At 47.2% G+C, this 13,484-nt stretch overlaps 1 protein-coding gene across 2 annotated transcripts in view; it reads right to left on the reverse strand.

Annotated features, from left to right (window-relative positions):
- The window catches only part of ctdspla (CTD (carboxy-terminal domain, RNA polymerase II, polypeptide A) small phosphatase-like a), a 44,009-nt gene extending 32,591 nt beyond the window's left edge, over positions 1-11,418 (reverse strand). For both annotated transcript variants that reach the window (XR_013812604.1, XM_079755217.1), the window contains exon 1: positions 10,750-11,418. Coding sequence is in view for 1 of the 2 variants with exons in the window: in XM_079755217.1 (XP_079611343.1) it covers positions 10,750-10,825 (76 nt within the window). In the remaining variant the exon portion in view is untranslated. The remainder of the gene's footprint in view (positions 1-10,749) is intronic.
- Positions 11,419-13,484: the final 2,066 nt, after the last annotated feature.

The raw sequence follows: 13,484 nt of genomic DNA on the forward strand, positions 1-13,484 counted from the left end.
ACACACATGAACAGACACACACACATACACACACACTGAGCTCACCAAGTCCATTGAGCAGATGCATGCTTCTTCACCCCTTCAGTTCCCTTCCTTCGTTTTAATTCAACGCAGTGAGACAGTAGGCTAGGTAAACATGCTTAATGTTGGATAATGGCGTGACCAGGGGGCGTGGCCAGGGAGCATGACCATGCCCTGGTCATGTGACATGCCCTGGTCCCACCCCATGCCCTGGTCACGCCCCTCAGGGCAAGAGGAGTGACCAGGGTATGAGGAGTGACCAGGGCATGAGGAGTGACCAGGGTATGAGGAGTGACCAGGGTATGAAGAGTGACCAGGGTATGAGGAGTGACCAGGGCATGAGGAGTGACCAGGGCATGAGGAGTGACCAGGGTATGAGGAGTGACCAGGGTATGAAGAGTGACCAGGGTATGAGGAGTGACCAGGGTATGAGAGTGACCAAGGCATGAGAGTGACCAGGGTATGAGGAGTGACCATGGCATGAGAGTGACCAGGGTATGAGAGTGACCAGGGTATGAGGAGTGACCAGGGTATGAGAATGACCAGGGTATGAGAGTGACCAGGGTATGGGGATTGACTAGGGCATGAGGAGTGACAAGGGTATGAGGAGTGACCAGGGCATGAGGAGTGACCAGGGTATGAGGAGTGACCAGGGCATGAGGAGTGACCAGGGTATGAGGAGTGACCAGGGTATGAGGAGTGACCAGGGTATGAAGAGTGACCAGGGCATGAGGAGTGACCAGGGTATGAGGAGTGACCAGGGCATGAGGAGTGACCAGGCTATGGAGATTGACTAGGGTATGGGGATTGACTAGGGCATGAGGAGTGACCAGGCTATGGGGATTGACTAGGGCATGAAGAGTGACCAGGGTATGGGGATTGACTAGGGCATGAGGAGTGACCAGGTTATGGGGATTGACTAGGGCATGAGGAGTGACCAGGGCATGAGTGGTGACTAGGGCATGAGGCGCCACTGGCTAACGAGGCCGGATAAGAGGGAAGGAGGGAAGGCAGGAAATTCTCCACATTCCTGACAGGAAGGGATAATTGCCATATGATCGCAGGGGGAGGAAACTCACCCGGATAGCTGAGGCTAAAGTGGCCTGCCTCGACTTTAGCTTTAAATGTGTAAACAACTCCAAGACCAGACTAGCCTATATCAGGCACTCCTTGCTGGCCTCAACATTAGCATAATACTGTAAAAAAAAATCCATCCGAGACTAGATCCAGATACACACCAGACTACGGTAATGTGCTTGTGTTAAAGACAGGCTGCAGAGTGCCCCATAGATCTGAGAGACTACAGGCCAGCAGCAACAGACCACAAAACAATTCCCAGAGTCATGTAGAGCTAGCTACCTTGCCTGAGTACTTGTGTGGTTCAGGTCAGGCTAGGTGTGAAGCTACCCATGCGAGCAGCATTGGGGCGTTTAGCTGTAATGGCCACAGTGAGCAGTGAGGCATGTCCACTGGGGCATACAGTTAGTAGAGAATGTGAGAGGAGGGCTTCCTAAATAATTAAGATGGAAAACGCAAACACACGCACAGCTTTAAAAGCCTTGTCGGGGGAAAGCTTAACTCGATCCTTAAATCAGGAAGCAAGTGGCCCGGCCCAGCCAATGAGCTTGTAGCGATCAATTTATGTTAACTAAATTGGGAGGTTCTGCATGTGGGGAAATATGGTACACTATAGATGATTGCTTTACTGTGTGTTTATGTTGATATTTGTATTTGTACTGTACATTTTTCTCTCCTCTTTTCTTTTCTATTCTCATTTCTATTCTGTTTTATATACTTTACTTGCATTTGTTTTCTTTATTTTCGTTGAGGTGATAGGATTCTTCTTTACATAATACAAGCAGCTGGGGAAACACCAAAGGACGTGTGAAGCGTTCTTCTAGTGGGAGAGGGACGGACGTCAGGGTGAACGCACATCAAGTGGATCCCAGCTGTCACCGTGTGCAGATTATATAACACACACAGCTGACGCTATGATGATCACACACACACAAACACACATGCACGCCCACACGCACACTTACGCACACACACACACACCACACACACACACACACACGTACACCCACACACACCCACACACACACAGGAGGTCTATACAGCTGGGCTGTGGATATTAGGAGGAACACAGGAGGTTCCGGCTGGAGCAGGATCGTAGCCCCTGGAGCGTCCTCCCTCCTCCCCAGGAGAGGGAATCAAACCGCCTGCAGGGTGGGGGGGGGAGGATCTATAGAGTTACGCAACATGCTGCAACACCGCCTCACATGTGCTGCAGAGATTTCAGTCTTTCTCTTTAGATTCTGATCCCCAGATGAGCAGAGACTCAGCGACTGCTGAGAAACCCTCCTCCCCCCACTGCGTTACAAACCCTCCCCCCCCACTGCGTTACAAACCCTCCTCCCCCACTGCGTTACAAACCCTCCTCCCCCCACTGCGTTACAAACCCTCCCCCCCCACTGCGTTACAAACCCTCCTCCCCCACTGCGTTACAAACCCTCCTCCCCCCACTGCGTTACAAACCCTCCTCCCCCACTGCGTTACAAACCCTCCTCCCCCCACTGCGTTACAAACCCTCCTCCCCCACTGCGTTACAAACCCTCCTCCCCCCACTGCGTTACAAACCCTCCTCCCCCCACTGCGTTACAAACCCTCCTCCCCCCACTGCGTTACAAACCCTCCTCCCCCACTGCGTTACAAACCCTCCTCCCCCCACTGCGTTACAAACCCTCCTCCCCCCACTGCGTTACAAACCCTCCTCCCCCCACTGCGTTACAAACCCTCCCCCCCCACTGCGTTACAAACCCTCCCCCCCACTGCGTTACAAACCCTCCTCCCCCCACTGCGTTACAAACCCTCCTCCCCCCACTGCGTTACAAACCCTCCTCCCCCCACTGCGTTACAAACCCTCCTCCCCCCCACTGCGTTACAAACCCTCCTCCCCCCCACTGCGTTACAAACCCTCCTCCCCCACTGCGTTACAAACCCTCCTCCCCCCACTGCGTTACAAACCCTCCTCCCCCACTGCGTTACAAACCCTCCTCCCCCCACTGCGTTACAAACCCTCCTCCCCCACTGCGTTACAAACCCTCCTCCCTCCACTGCGTTACAAACCCTCCCCCCCACTGCGTTACAAACCCTCCTCCCCCACTGCGTTACAAACCCTCCCCCTCCACTGCGTTACAAACCCTCCCCCCCACTGCGTTACAAACCTTCCTCCCCCACTGCGTTACAAACCCTCCCCCTCCACTGCGTTACAAACCCTCCTCCCCCACTGCGTTACAAACCCTCCTCCCCCCACTGCGTTACAAACCCTCCTCCCCCACTGCGTTACAAACCCTCCTCCCCCCACTGCGTTACAAACCCTCCTCCCCCACTGCGTTACAAACCCTCCTCCCCCCACTGCGTTACAAACCCTCCTCCCCCACTGCGTTACAAACCCTCCTCCCCCACTGCGTTACAAACCCTCCCCCCCACTGCGTTACAAACCCTCCTCCCCCACTGCGTTACAAACCCTCCTCCCCCCACTGCGTTACAAACCCTCCCCCCCACTGCGTTACAAACCCTCCCCCCCACTGCGTTACAAACCCTCCTCCCCCACTGCGTTACAAACCCTCCTCCCCCACTGCGTTACAAACCCTCCCCCCCCGTGTGGGGAGGGTTTGTTTTGCAGCGCTAAAGAGCAACATCAGCAACAAGTGTTATCAACACCACAGTCGTCCTACGACTGTTGTTTACACATGAGAAACACACACTCTACACTCTTACACACACACACACACACACACACACACACTTTACAAATATTAATATTCAGGAATTCCCCAGGAACTCATTTTCGTCCCATTCCCCTGATGGTTGATAAATAACCCTGTTTCTACGACCTGATACTGGAATCAGATTCATCACGCCTGCTGTGATTGGAAGGCTTATATACAAGTGTTGTGTTAGGGTGTGTGTGTGTGTGTGTGTGTGTATTACACTCTCCATCACCGCCGTGTATTACACTCACCAACCCCAAGACCGTGTATTACTCTCCACACAAACACACACACCACACTCACACACATGGTCACACACATGCACACACACATACACCAGACACAAACACAGGCACACACACACACACACACATTGATATGCTCTGACGGGGATGCGTTCCCGGGGGGGGACCCTGAAAAACATAGATATTCTTAAAACCACCACACTACTACAGCAACACTACATAATGGCACACTTATGTAGCGTTGGTGATGAAGAGAAGAGGAATTCCATAATGAGAAATTGAATTCCACCATGGTTCTCAGGCCTCGGTAACTACAACAACGCTATGTTATTTGTTCCTAACAGCCACAAAACATGTACTCATTTCACACGTTGTGCAGCTAGAGTTGGAGGCAGTCAAATACTCAGCAAGTCAAACATCTTCTCCACCAAAGGTTCACTTTGACCAGTTTTATCTAGAAGCAATATAGAGGCCTGTTAAAACAAGCATATAACTCAAGAAGAACAGTTAGCTCCATTGAGAACCACTGTATAGCTCCAGAAGAACAGTTAGCTTCAGAAGAACAGTTAGCTCAATTGAGAACCACCATATAGCTCCAGAAGAACAGTTAGCTCCAGAAGAACATTTAGCTCGAGTGAGAACAAGCGTATGGCTCCAAAAGAACAGTCAGCTCCAGTGAGAACAAGCGTAAAGCTCCAGAAGACTAGTTAGCTCTAGTGAGAACAAGCGTAAAGCTCCAGAAGACCAGTTAGCTCTAGTGAGAACAAACGTTTAGCTCCAGAAGCTCTGAGCCTTCCGCTGGTCCAACAGTCAGCTAGCCTGATAAGCCAGTGTGCGCCCAGGGGCCTCAACAGTGAAGATGTAAAATAATCTGATCCGCAGAGTTGGAGAGATTCTGCTTTTCTGATGGGTGGAAAACCGCCTTCAAATCTGTCATAAAGACCTGCTGTTCAGAAGACACAGACAGCTCCCTTCTCTTCTCTTCCATTCACTTGTTTCTCTGCCTCTCGTTAAAAGCCCCGCCGAGGAACAGGTTTTGTGATGGTGGGGCGATATAGGTTAGGAAGTGGAACTTCTGCTAAGCAAAAAGGGTTGAAGGTAAACTTTGAATCCCAAAAAATCGTTAGTAATATTTCAGAGCATGGTTCTGGTACATCAAGTATTTCGTACCTTGTAATAGCGATCAAAACCCCTCACTGATTTGTTGTTTTTAAGCTTGAACCGCAGACGGCTCACATGATTATATGTTTCCTATTGCCCACTGTGGTTAACATATCTACGAATAGAAGACTAGACAACTAAACAACTTACGCCCTTCTGCTGCTCCCGTGTTAAATATATATATTTTATATATATATATATATATATATATATATAAGATATAAGAGTTATAATCCATGTTATAATTCATGATCTGTTCCATTGATATTAGTGCCATTCGGTGGACACTTTTAACCTCAGTATCCTGCAGGTCTGAGACAAAGAGTGCTCACACACTAAGTCAGGGTGACCAGCGGGACTCATACCCCCACTTGGTAGGGTTAATGCCTTGCTCTACTAGTGGAGCTCAACAGGGACGCAAACCCCTACCTGGTGCAGTCATGCCTTGCTCTTCTAGTTGAGTTAGACAGAACCATTATTATTAAACCATTTTCTATCGCTTTATTATTTTGCCGGGTTCAAGTATTGTCTTATTTGTATTATATTTGGTCAGTACACACACATCTTCCTGCATCTAACCAGTTGTGAGCCCAGTGGTCTCCCTGTCGCCATGTCTGCTGCTTGGCTGATTCTAATGTGCTGGGATTCGTGCTCAGCAGGTGTCTAGCAGTTTAGTAGTGTGTTTTCACCAACGAGCCTATATCACTGAACCCCCATTAATCACCATTTACTCACCGGCACCATTTGACTGTTAAGTTATTAAGCATTTTAACAAACAGGACTGGCAATTGGTGAAAAGCAAGCAGTTCCAACAATACATTGGTTGTGAGATCAGGTGCCTGAATTGGGTAAGGGTCAATAAAGAGGCTCTCAGTGAAGTCAGCCCCAGCTCTTTAAGATGGGTTAGGGTTCTTCTGCAGGGATTCCTACAGAGAATACTTGGGGATCGGCCCAGTGTCGATATAGCCACACTATCCTGCCCATATCTCTCTGAGCTTACTTACAGACACTGAGTTACAGTACTTGTTGTAATGACCAATATAGTGCATTTTCCTTATGGTGTGGCTGTTGGAAAGCCAGTGCAGACACCAACAATAATTACTGACTGCTCCAACAATTGCTCTAAGAATATAACAGACTGACACTGCATTTCCTAATGAAGAGTAATGATGTGGACGAGGCTAAACAAATGGTGGAAAATACTTCTGCCTGACCCTCTACTACCCTGTCAACATTGTTAGCAAGGACAGTTAATATAACCTGCCTCCCATCGGGGGACATGTACCAGACGCTAAATATATACTCCATTTACATTGTTTTTTGATACCGAGGAGCATTGTGTAAAACTGTTCATATTTGTATGATATGTATCGTAGAAAACAACTGCAGGAAAAAAAGTTAGGTCTGGTGTTCTAAGAAACTTGGACCAGTGCCAACTATTGAGTCATTTAGCAGAACACTTGGACACGGGGTTTGAGGCCAGAACCATTTGGCTTGGAGTCAAACCCCCAACCACTAGACTGTCCTGTCTCCGCACGAACATGACCCTCTGTCCATGACCTTCAGTTCACCTTCAGTCACAGCGGATTGAATAATAACGACCAGAGGGACTGCACTCATTAAAGCCACTGGAGGGAGACAAGTCATATTAATTCTGCCCAAGTTCACCTCAACAGCAGTAAGTGTGGATGAGGAGGCTCTGTAAGAGGCTGTAACAGGCTCTCATTGACCGCATCACTCTGCTGCCAGCAGTGAATGAAAAGCCTCAGCTCAAATCTGTCCTAATCTCATTAGCTTAAGGGCTCATCAGAGATACCTGTATAACTGAAGCTTCTGTAATGCCCGGAGGCTAACTTATTACACGAGAGCCGCCGTGAAGCCAACTGAACTTTCACTGTTCATCCAGCTGTTGCTGGATAAAAATAGAGACCGTCTTTCCACAACTTTGTGTTCTTAAATGTCTTGGCAACTACATCCAAGAGCAGAACTAGTAGAAGATATCACTTGATATCCGGACCATATAGTATGTGACAGAACCCTGATGCTACATTGTTTTTAAGTCTTACGCACGACTCACTTGTAGAAATCATCCAATTGAGTGCTCAGAATAGCCTCACTATACCCTACTATTGCTCTTTTTCTCACCACTACTAGGATTGCTTCCTTTTGGTAATGTCCCCTGATTGTGTAGACGTTATTTTCTATAAGTCTATGGGTTAATATTGAACAATTATTGGAGAACACGGCATGAAAGGAACTTTTGAAAGAGAAAATTGAATTATAAAGCTGTAAAAATATGCAACAGGACGCTCAAGCTGACTTGATTCTGTACTCACAGTATCAAGAGACAGGTGCAGTACTGTATGATAGTATCAAGAGACAGGTGCAGTACTGTATGATAGTATCAAGAGACAGGTGCAGTACTGTACTCACAGTATCAAGAGACAGGTGCAGTACTGTATGATAGTATCAAGAGACAGGTGCAGTACTGTACTCACAGTATCAAGAGAGAGTGATGCAGTAATGTACGTACAGTATCCAACAGTACGTACAGTCCTTTACGTACATTATGAAGAGACAGGTGCAGTAATGTACGTACAGTATCCAACAGTACGTACAGTACTTTACGTACAGTACGAAGAGACAGGTGCAGTACTGTACGTACAGTATCCAACAGTATACAGTATATCCAACACTATGTACTGTATCCAACATCAGCACCAGATACTCTCGGTGAAGAGAGACGTACAGTATCTTGGGATGAGAGACCGTACAGTTTCTCAGTGAGGAGAGACCGTTCAGTATCTCTGTAAAGAGAGACAGTAGAGTATCAAGAGAGACCCATACAGTATAAAGATAGACCGTACAGTATCTCGGTGAAGAGAGACTGTACAGTATCAACATCAGCCCCTGATGCTATCCGTTATCTTCTAAAATGGCATTTCTTAAGGGAAGCCATGAACTTATGTAACTAAGGAAATCACAGAAAGAAGCTCAAAATTAATGTTCCATAATCCAAAGACCATATCTGACCCATGAACCACCATTCAGGGTGGGAGACCAATCTTCCCCGGAACATCTTGGTGGTGGTATCACCTCCAGGTCGCTGAGTTTCCGCGGTAGGCCCAGTCAGGATACGCCGCTGTGGGCTCTGTGGCAGATGGCCAGGAAGCCAGAACTTAGAACCAAGATGGTGGCTAGGTGGATGAGGTCTCATCGTTCATCTGGGTTATATAACCTCATCCATGGGTGGCTATTGGTGGAACTGTACACATCCTAGGTACACATCCCACCCTCCCCTGCTCTCTCTCTCCTGAGGAGAATGTCTCCCTCCATCCCTGAGCGACCCTGCGTATTGGCACAGCAAGGCCTCTTTCGCAACATTGATTCAACTGTAACATATGAGGGTAGGGTAGTGATGGAGTGTGTAGAGGTTTTGTGTGTGTGATGAGTGTGTAGAGCAGGGGTCAGCAACGTTTTCAACTTGCAGTGCCAGTTTTACATTTTCTCATTAATGAGTGTGCCTTAAGCAACAATATATTAAAAATTAAGCTGAATTATGACACAGCGACCAAAAACATTTCCAGAAGGCCTGGAATTGTACTATTTCCATATAGTCCACAATCATGCATCAACATTTTAAATGTTTTTTTTGGTTGTTATATTTGCAACATGGGCTTACAAATTATAATTACATATGTCCCATCTTAAAACACCATTTTCATAAACTCGTTCAGAAACATATTTGTACTGTGAGAAATGTAAAAAACGAGAATATATGAGAATGTTGGAACCATCCACATCAATATCTTTAAGACCTGTACAGCTTTGCAAAACCATGTGAAGGCGATGCATAAAGGCCACTTGCAACAATATTTTAAATATTTTCTTCTCCATTACTCACAACATAGGTTGAAAAACTATTAATTTATCCCATTTCAGAACACTGGTTTGATTTCAGGTTTAATTTAAACATATTTGCACTGGGAGGAAATGCCCAAAACAGAATAAAGTGCAAAAAAAATCGGTAGTAATGATTATGCTGCCACATTGTGCTGTGAATTCTTTTAATAATGATAATAAAAAACTTTTTTTTCTTTTCGAGTGTGCCAATGATTATGCTGCCCCGTGCCAGTGGTGGCACGCGTGCCTAGGGTGGCCGACCCCTGAGTGTGTGTGTGTGTATGAAGGGGTGTGTGTATGTGTACATTTGTGTGTGTGTACATGTGCGTGTGTTTACATGTGTGCGTGTATGTATGTGTGTGTGTGTGTCTGTGTTTTTCTGCACTAGAGTGCAGTGTATATATATTTAGCATTATGTGTATATTTAGCATTAAGTGTATGTAGTGTGTTGCATGTGTGTGTGTCTGCGTGTATATGTGTGTCTGTGCATGTGATATGTGTGCGTGTGTGTCTGTGTCTGTCTGTACTAGAGTGTGTGTTTCAGTATGTATAATATATGCGTGTAAATGTACGTCTGTACATGTCTCTATATATGTGAGTGTATGTGTGTGTATATGTGTGTGAGTATCTGTGTATGTGTGTGTGCGTGTGTGTGTGTTTGTGTGTGTGTGTGTGTGTGTGTGTGTGTGTGTACTGTACTAAGCGGTTAGACTACAGCCCCTGGCCTAACGGACATCCATGTGACAACAGGAAGTAGAAAGGAGGCTGGCGACAGGCTGATCAGTGATGTCAGCCGCCAGCCCCGGTGAGGAGGATGTGAGTCCCTGTAATCTGGAGGGCAGCTGTTACCATATTTTCAGCCTACATTTAAGCACTGCGTGTGTATGTAGGTGCACACAATTAATATATTTGTCCATGTGTATAATATTACACGCCCAGCTTTGTGGAATCGGGAGGATAGAGGAGAACTGTTCAGCCTACACGACGTTGTGCAGAGCAACAGTGGTATGATCAATCTCCACATATACCTACGAACCATCTCTCTATACGCGTTCATTGACGGTTATATACACAAGGATTAACCACAGTAATAGCAAAACCATGCACAAGGACCACCTAGATTAACACAACTGAAGGGAGAGGGGTCTTTCTCCCTCGTCCTACCACCGGGGCTCCCTTGGAGATGTAGGAAAACAGGACCACCAACACAAAGATGAGAATAAAAGGCATTCCCTTTATAATAGTCAAATATTTTTCAGGTGTTATTTTATCCATCTTTCAAATCGCATTAATCCTATCCTCAGCCTACCAACATAATACAAATATTAATATGAGGTGATTAATACAGTAATATTAACCATGATGGACGCGTGATGGGCTCCAGTGCCGATATGATACCCGACCGTTGACTACATTCGCATTTAATGAAATAAGCCCAGCATTAGTATTGCGTGTTATTACATCAAGCAGCTCAATGCTTTCCAATGGACTGAAAGTTAAATAACACCACAGCAGAAACACAGGGCTTCGTGTTGTTCTGCTCTAATGTACATCCGAGTGTAAACATGATGAACCCGATCTGCATCAAGTATGGGAAACCGTAAATCGGCTATGCATTTATTCTTGTATTTTCTGCCACTTACCTTTATCTTGACCCGAAGAAATACTCTCCTCTTCTTTTGAATTTGCAGCCTGTGTTATAATGGACGTGCTGTCCATGGAAACGAGAGGTTATGCTCCTGGCTGGCTACACATGTCCTGCACACATCACAACAGTACAGTCTGTAGTGGAGGAGGTTGGTCTGCGCCGTCACGTCTCACTCGGTAGTCGACGCATTCCCGGGAGCTGGATTCAAAAAGAGTCGGAGATCATCACACCTCGACGTGACAGCGGCCAAGTCTGAAGGCGTGTGGGGAGACAGCCTCGGTCCGGTCTACCGTGGTGTTGTGGTGGTCTGCATCAGCGTGTTACTGTGGTGATCTATGTTGTTGTGGTGGTCTATAGCAGTGTGTTGTTGTGGTGGTCTGTGTTGTGGTGGTCTATAGCAGTGTGTTGTTGTGGTGCTCTGTGTTGTGGTGGTGGTCTATAGCAGTTTGTTGTTGGTGTGGTCTGTGTTGTGCCGTCAGTGTTGTGGTGGTCTATAGCAGCGTGTTGTTGTGGTGGTCTGTGTTGTTGTGGTGGTCTATAGCAGCGTGTTGTTGTGGTGGTCTGTGTGTGCCGTCGGTGTTGTGGTGGTCTATAGCAGCGTGTTGTTGTGGTGGTCTGTGTTGTTGTGGTGGTCTATAGCAGTGTGTTGTTGTGGTGGTCTGTGTTGTTGTGGTGGTCTGTGTTGTTGTGGTGGTCTATAGCAGTGTGTTGTTGTGGTGCTCTGTGTTGTGGTGGTCTATAGCAGCGTGTTGTTGTGGTGGTCTGTGTTGTGGTCAGGGGCGTAGGAATGAGTTTAACATTGGGGGGGACACATATCGGAAGCCTGACAGATCCGGTATAATTTTTAGGTGGGACAAATGCGCCTGTCTCCGATATTGGAGGGGATACGTCCCCTCCGGTTCCTACGCCCTTGGTTGTGGTGGTCTGTGTTGTTGCGGTGGTCTGTGTTGTTGCGGTGGTCTGTGTAGTTGTGGTGGTGCGGCGACCCGACCCCGGGAATGTCTTTGTCTCGCTGAATTACCACGTCAGGGACCGTTTTACGCCAAAAGAGGCATTAATTCAATGTGTGACGTGCGGTGGCGCAGCCGGTCAAGGTTAGCATTAGCTCCGGTTAGCATAAAGTAGAAGGTAGGCAACAAGTAGGAGTAACCACCGGTACTTTTATTATATAACTGGGACCATATTACGCCAGGCACTATTTCAAATCAAATATACACACTTTTAAATACATAGTTCCAAGATCCCTGCCTACACCCACTGTTACAAACTATCTTGCATAACAAACAATAAGGGAGGCGCCACCTAGTGGCGCTACATGTTATAAACCTGGCTGTTACATATCCCCCTGTTTATAATAAGGCTGTCCTCAGCCGTACACAGCATAAGAAGCAACCAAGCTACACTTAGCGTTTCGTAATACATTACTCCTTGAAAAGTTAGCCATTACTTACACAGGGCAATCTTAAATAATGCTCAGCGTACCGACATACATATCAGCGGACAGAGTATAAAAGACAGGGAAACATTCTACAACCCAAAATAAAAGGCAGAAAAGTACGTAGTTAACTCCCATCTTTTTCAAGGTATTATTTTCTATCAGCAAAAAACACTAACCACCGATATGAGCTCATGTCAGCAGCAGGGAGGTCATCCTGGGTGTCGTCGTAATCATTGTCTAAGACCTCAGGGTTGTTTTTCTCTGCCGTCACAGGGGCGGTGTGCCTGCCGGTAGAAGGAGTCCCAACTGTGGAAAGGTTGCATGTTCACAACATGAAAAACTCCAGCATCCAAACCCGTGTCCAGCCTACTCAGCCTGTAGTTGACGTCCCCCAGCTTTTGACTGAAAAGTAATGGGTCTGTGAACAGGGGTGCTATGTAGCTGTAAAGTTGGACTGCGCATCAGATCTAGGGTGTGTCCTTGTTCTGACAAGGTCACCCATAGCAAAGGTAGCCGGACGGGTCTCAAGTCATAGTAGTTTTTTTGTCTGTTGTGACTGTCGTAGAGTGCTGCTCTTGCGTGGTCGTGAGCTTCCTGGAGGGAGGCTCTAAGAGTCTCTGGGTAAGGCACACCGGGTTCATCCACGCCTTCACAGGAAGGTTGTGTTATGAGGTCGAGCGGGGTGTCCAGCTCCCGACCATACAGCATCATGGAGGGACTAAGTCCTGTGCTCTCATGGGGGGCTGTCCAGAGTGCAAAGCAGATTTGGGACAGAAACTTATCCCACGACGTGTCCTTCCCAACATAGGCCCTTATGGCAGTTTTGAGTGTCCTGTTCACCTGTTCTGTTGCGTTTGTTTGAGGGGGGTAAGCAGTGGTGAGCCTGTGCACCGAGCCAAGGGTCGAAGTGACATTTTCAAACAATCACAAAGGGCGAAACTCTGTCAGAGATAAGGTAGGTTTGGGCACCGTGTCTGGCAAACACTTCACTGACAAACTTTCCAGCTGCCACTTGAGCTGTCGCTTTCCTGACTACACACACCTCAATCCACGTGGAGAAATAGTCAACAAAGACTAGTAGGTACGCATTTCCTGATGATGTGCGGGGCAGTGGACCTACATAATCCACTCCTGCGTACTCCCAGGGTTTCTGAGGCAAGATAGGGACTATGAGGCCAGCCGGTTTCCTCTGGCACGGCTTGGTGAGTTGACAGATTGAACACGAAGTAACGTACCGCTTGACGTCTGCTGCCATTTTGGGCCAAAAAAACCTGAACCATAGCCTTACTAGA

Source organism: Pollachius pollachius (assembly GCF_949987615.1).
Source record: "Pollachius pollachius genome assembly, chromosome: 17".
Classification (NCBI taxonomy): domain Eukaryota; kingdom Metazoa; phylum Chordata; class Actinopteri; order Gadiformes; family Gadidae; genus Pollachius; species Pollachius pollachius.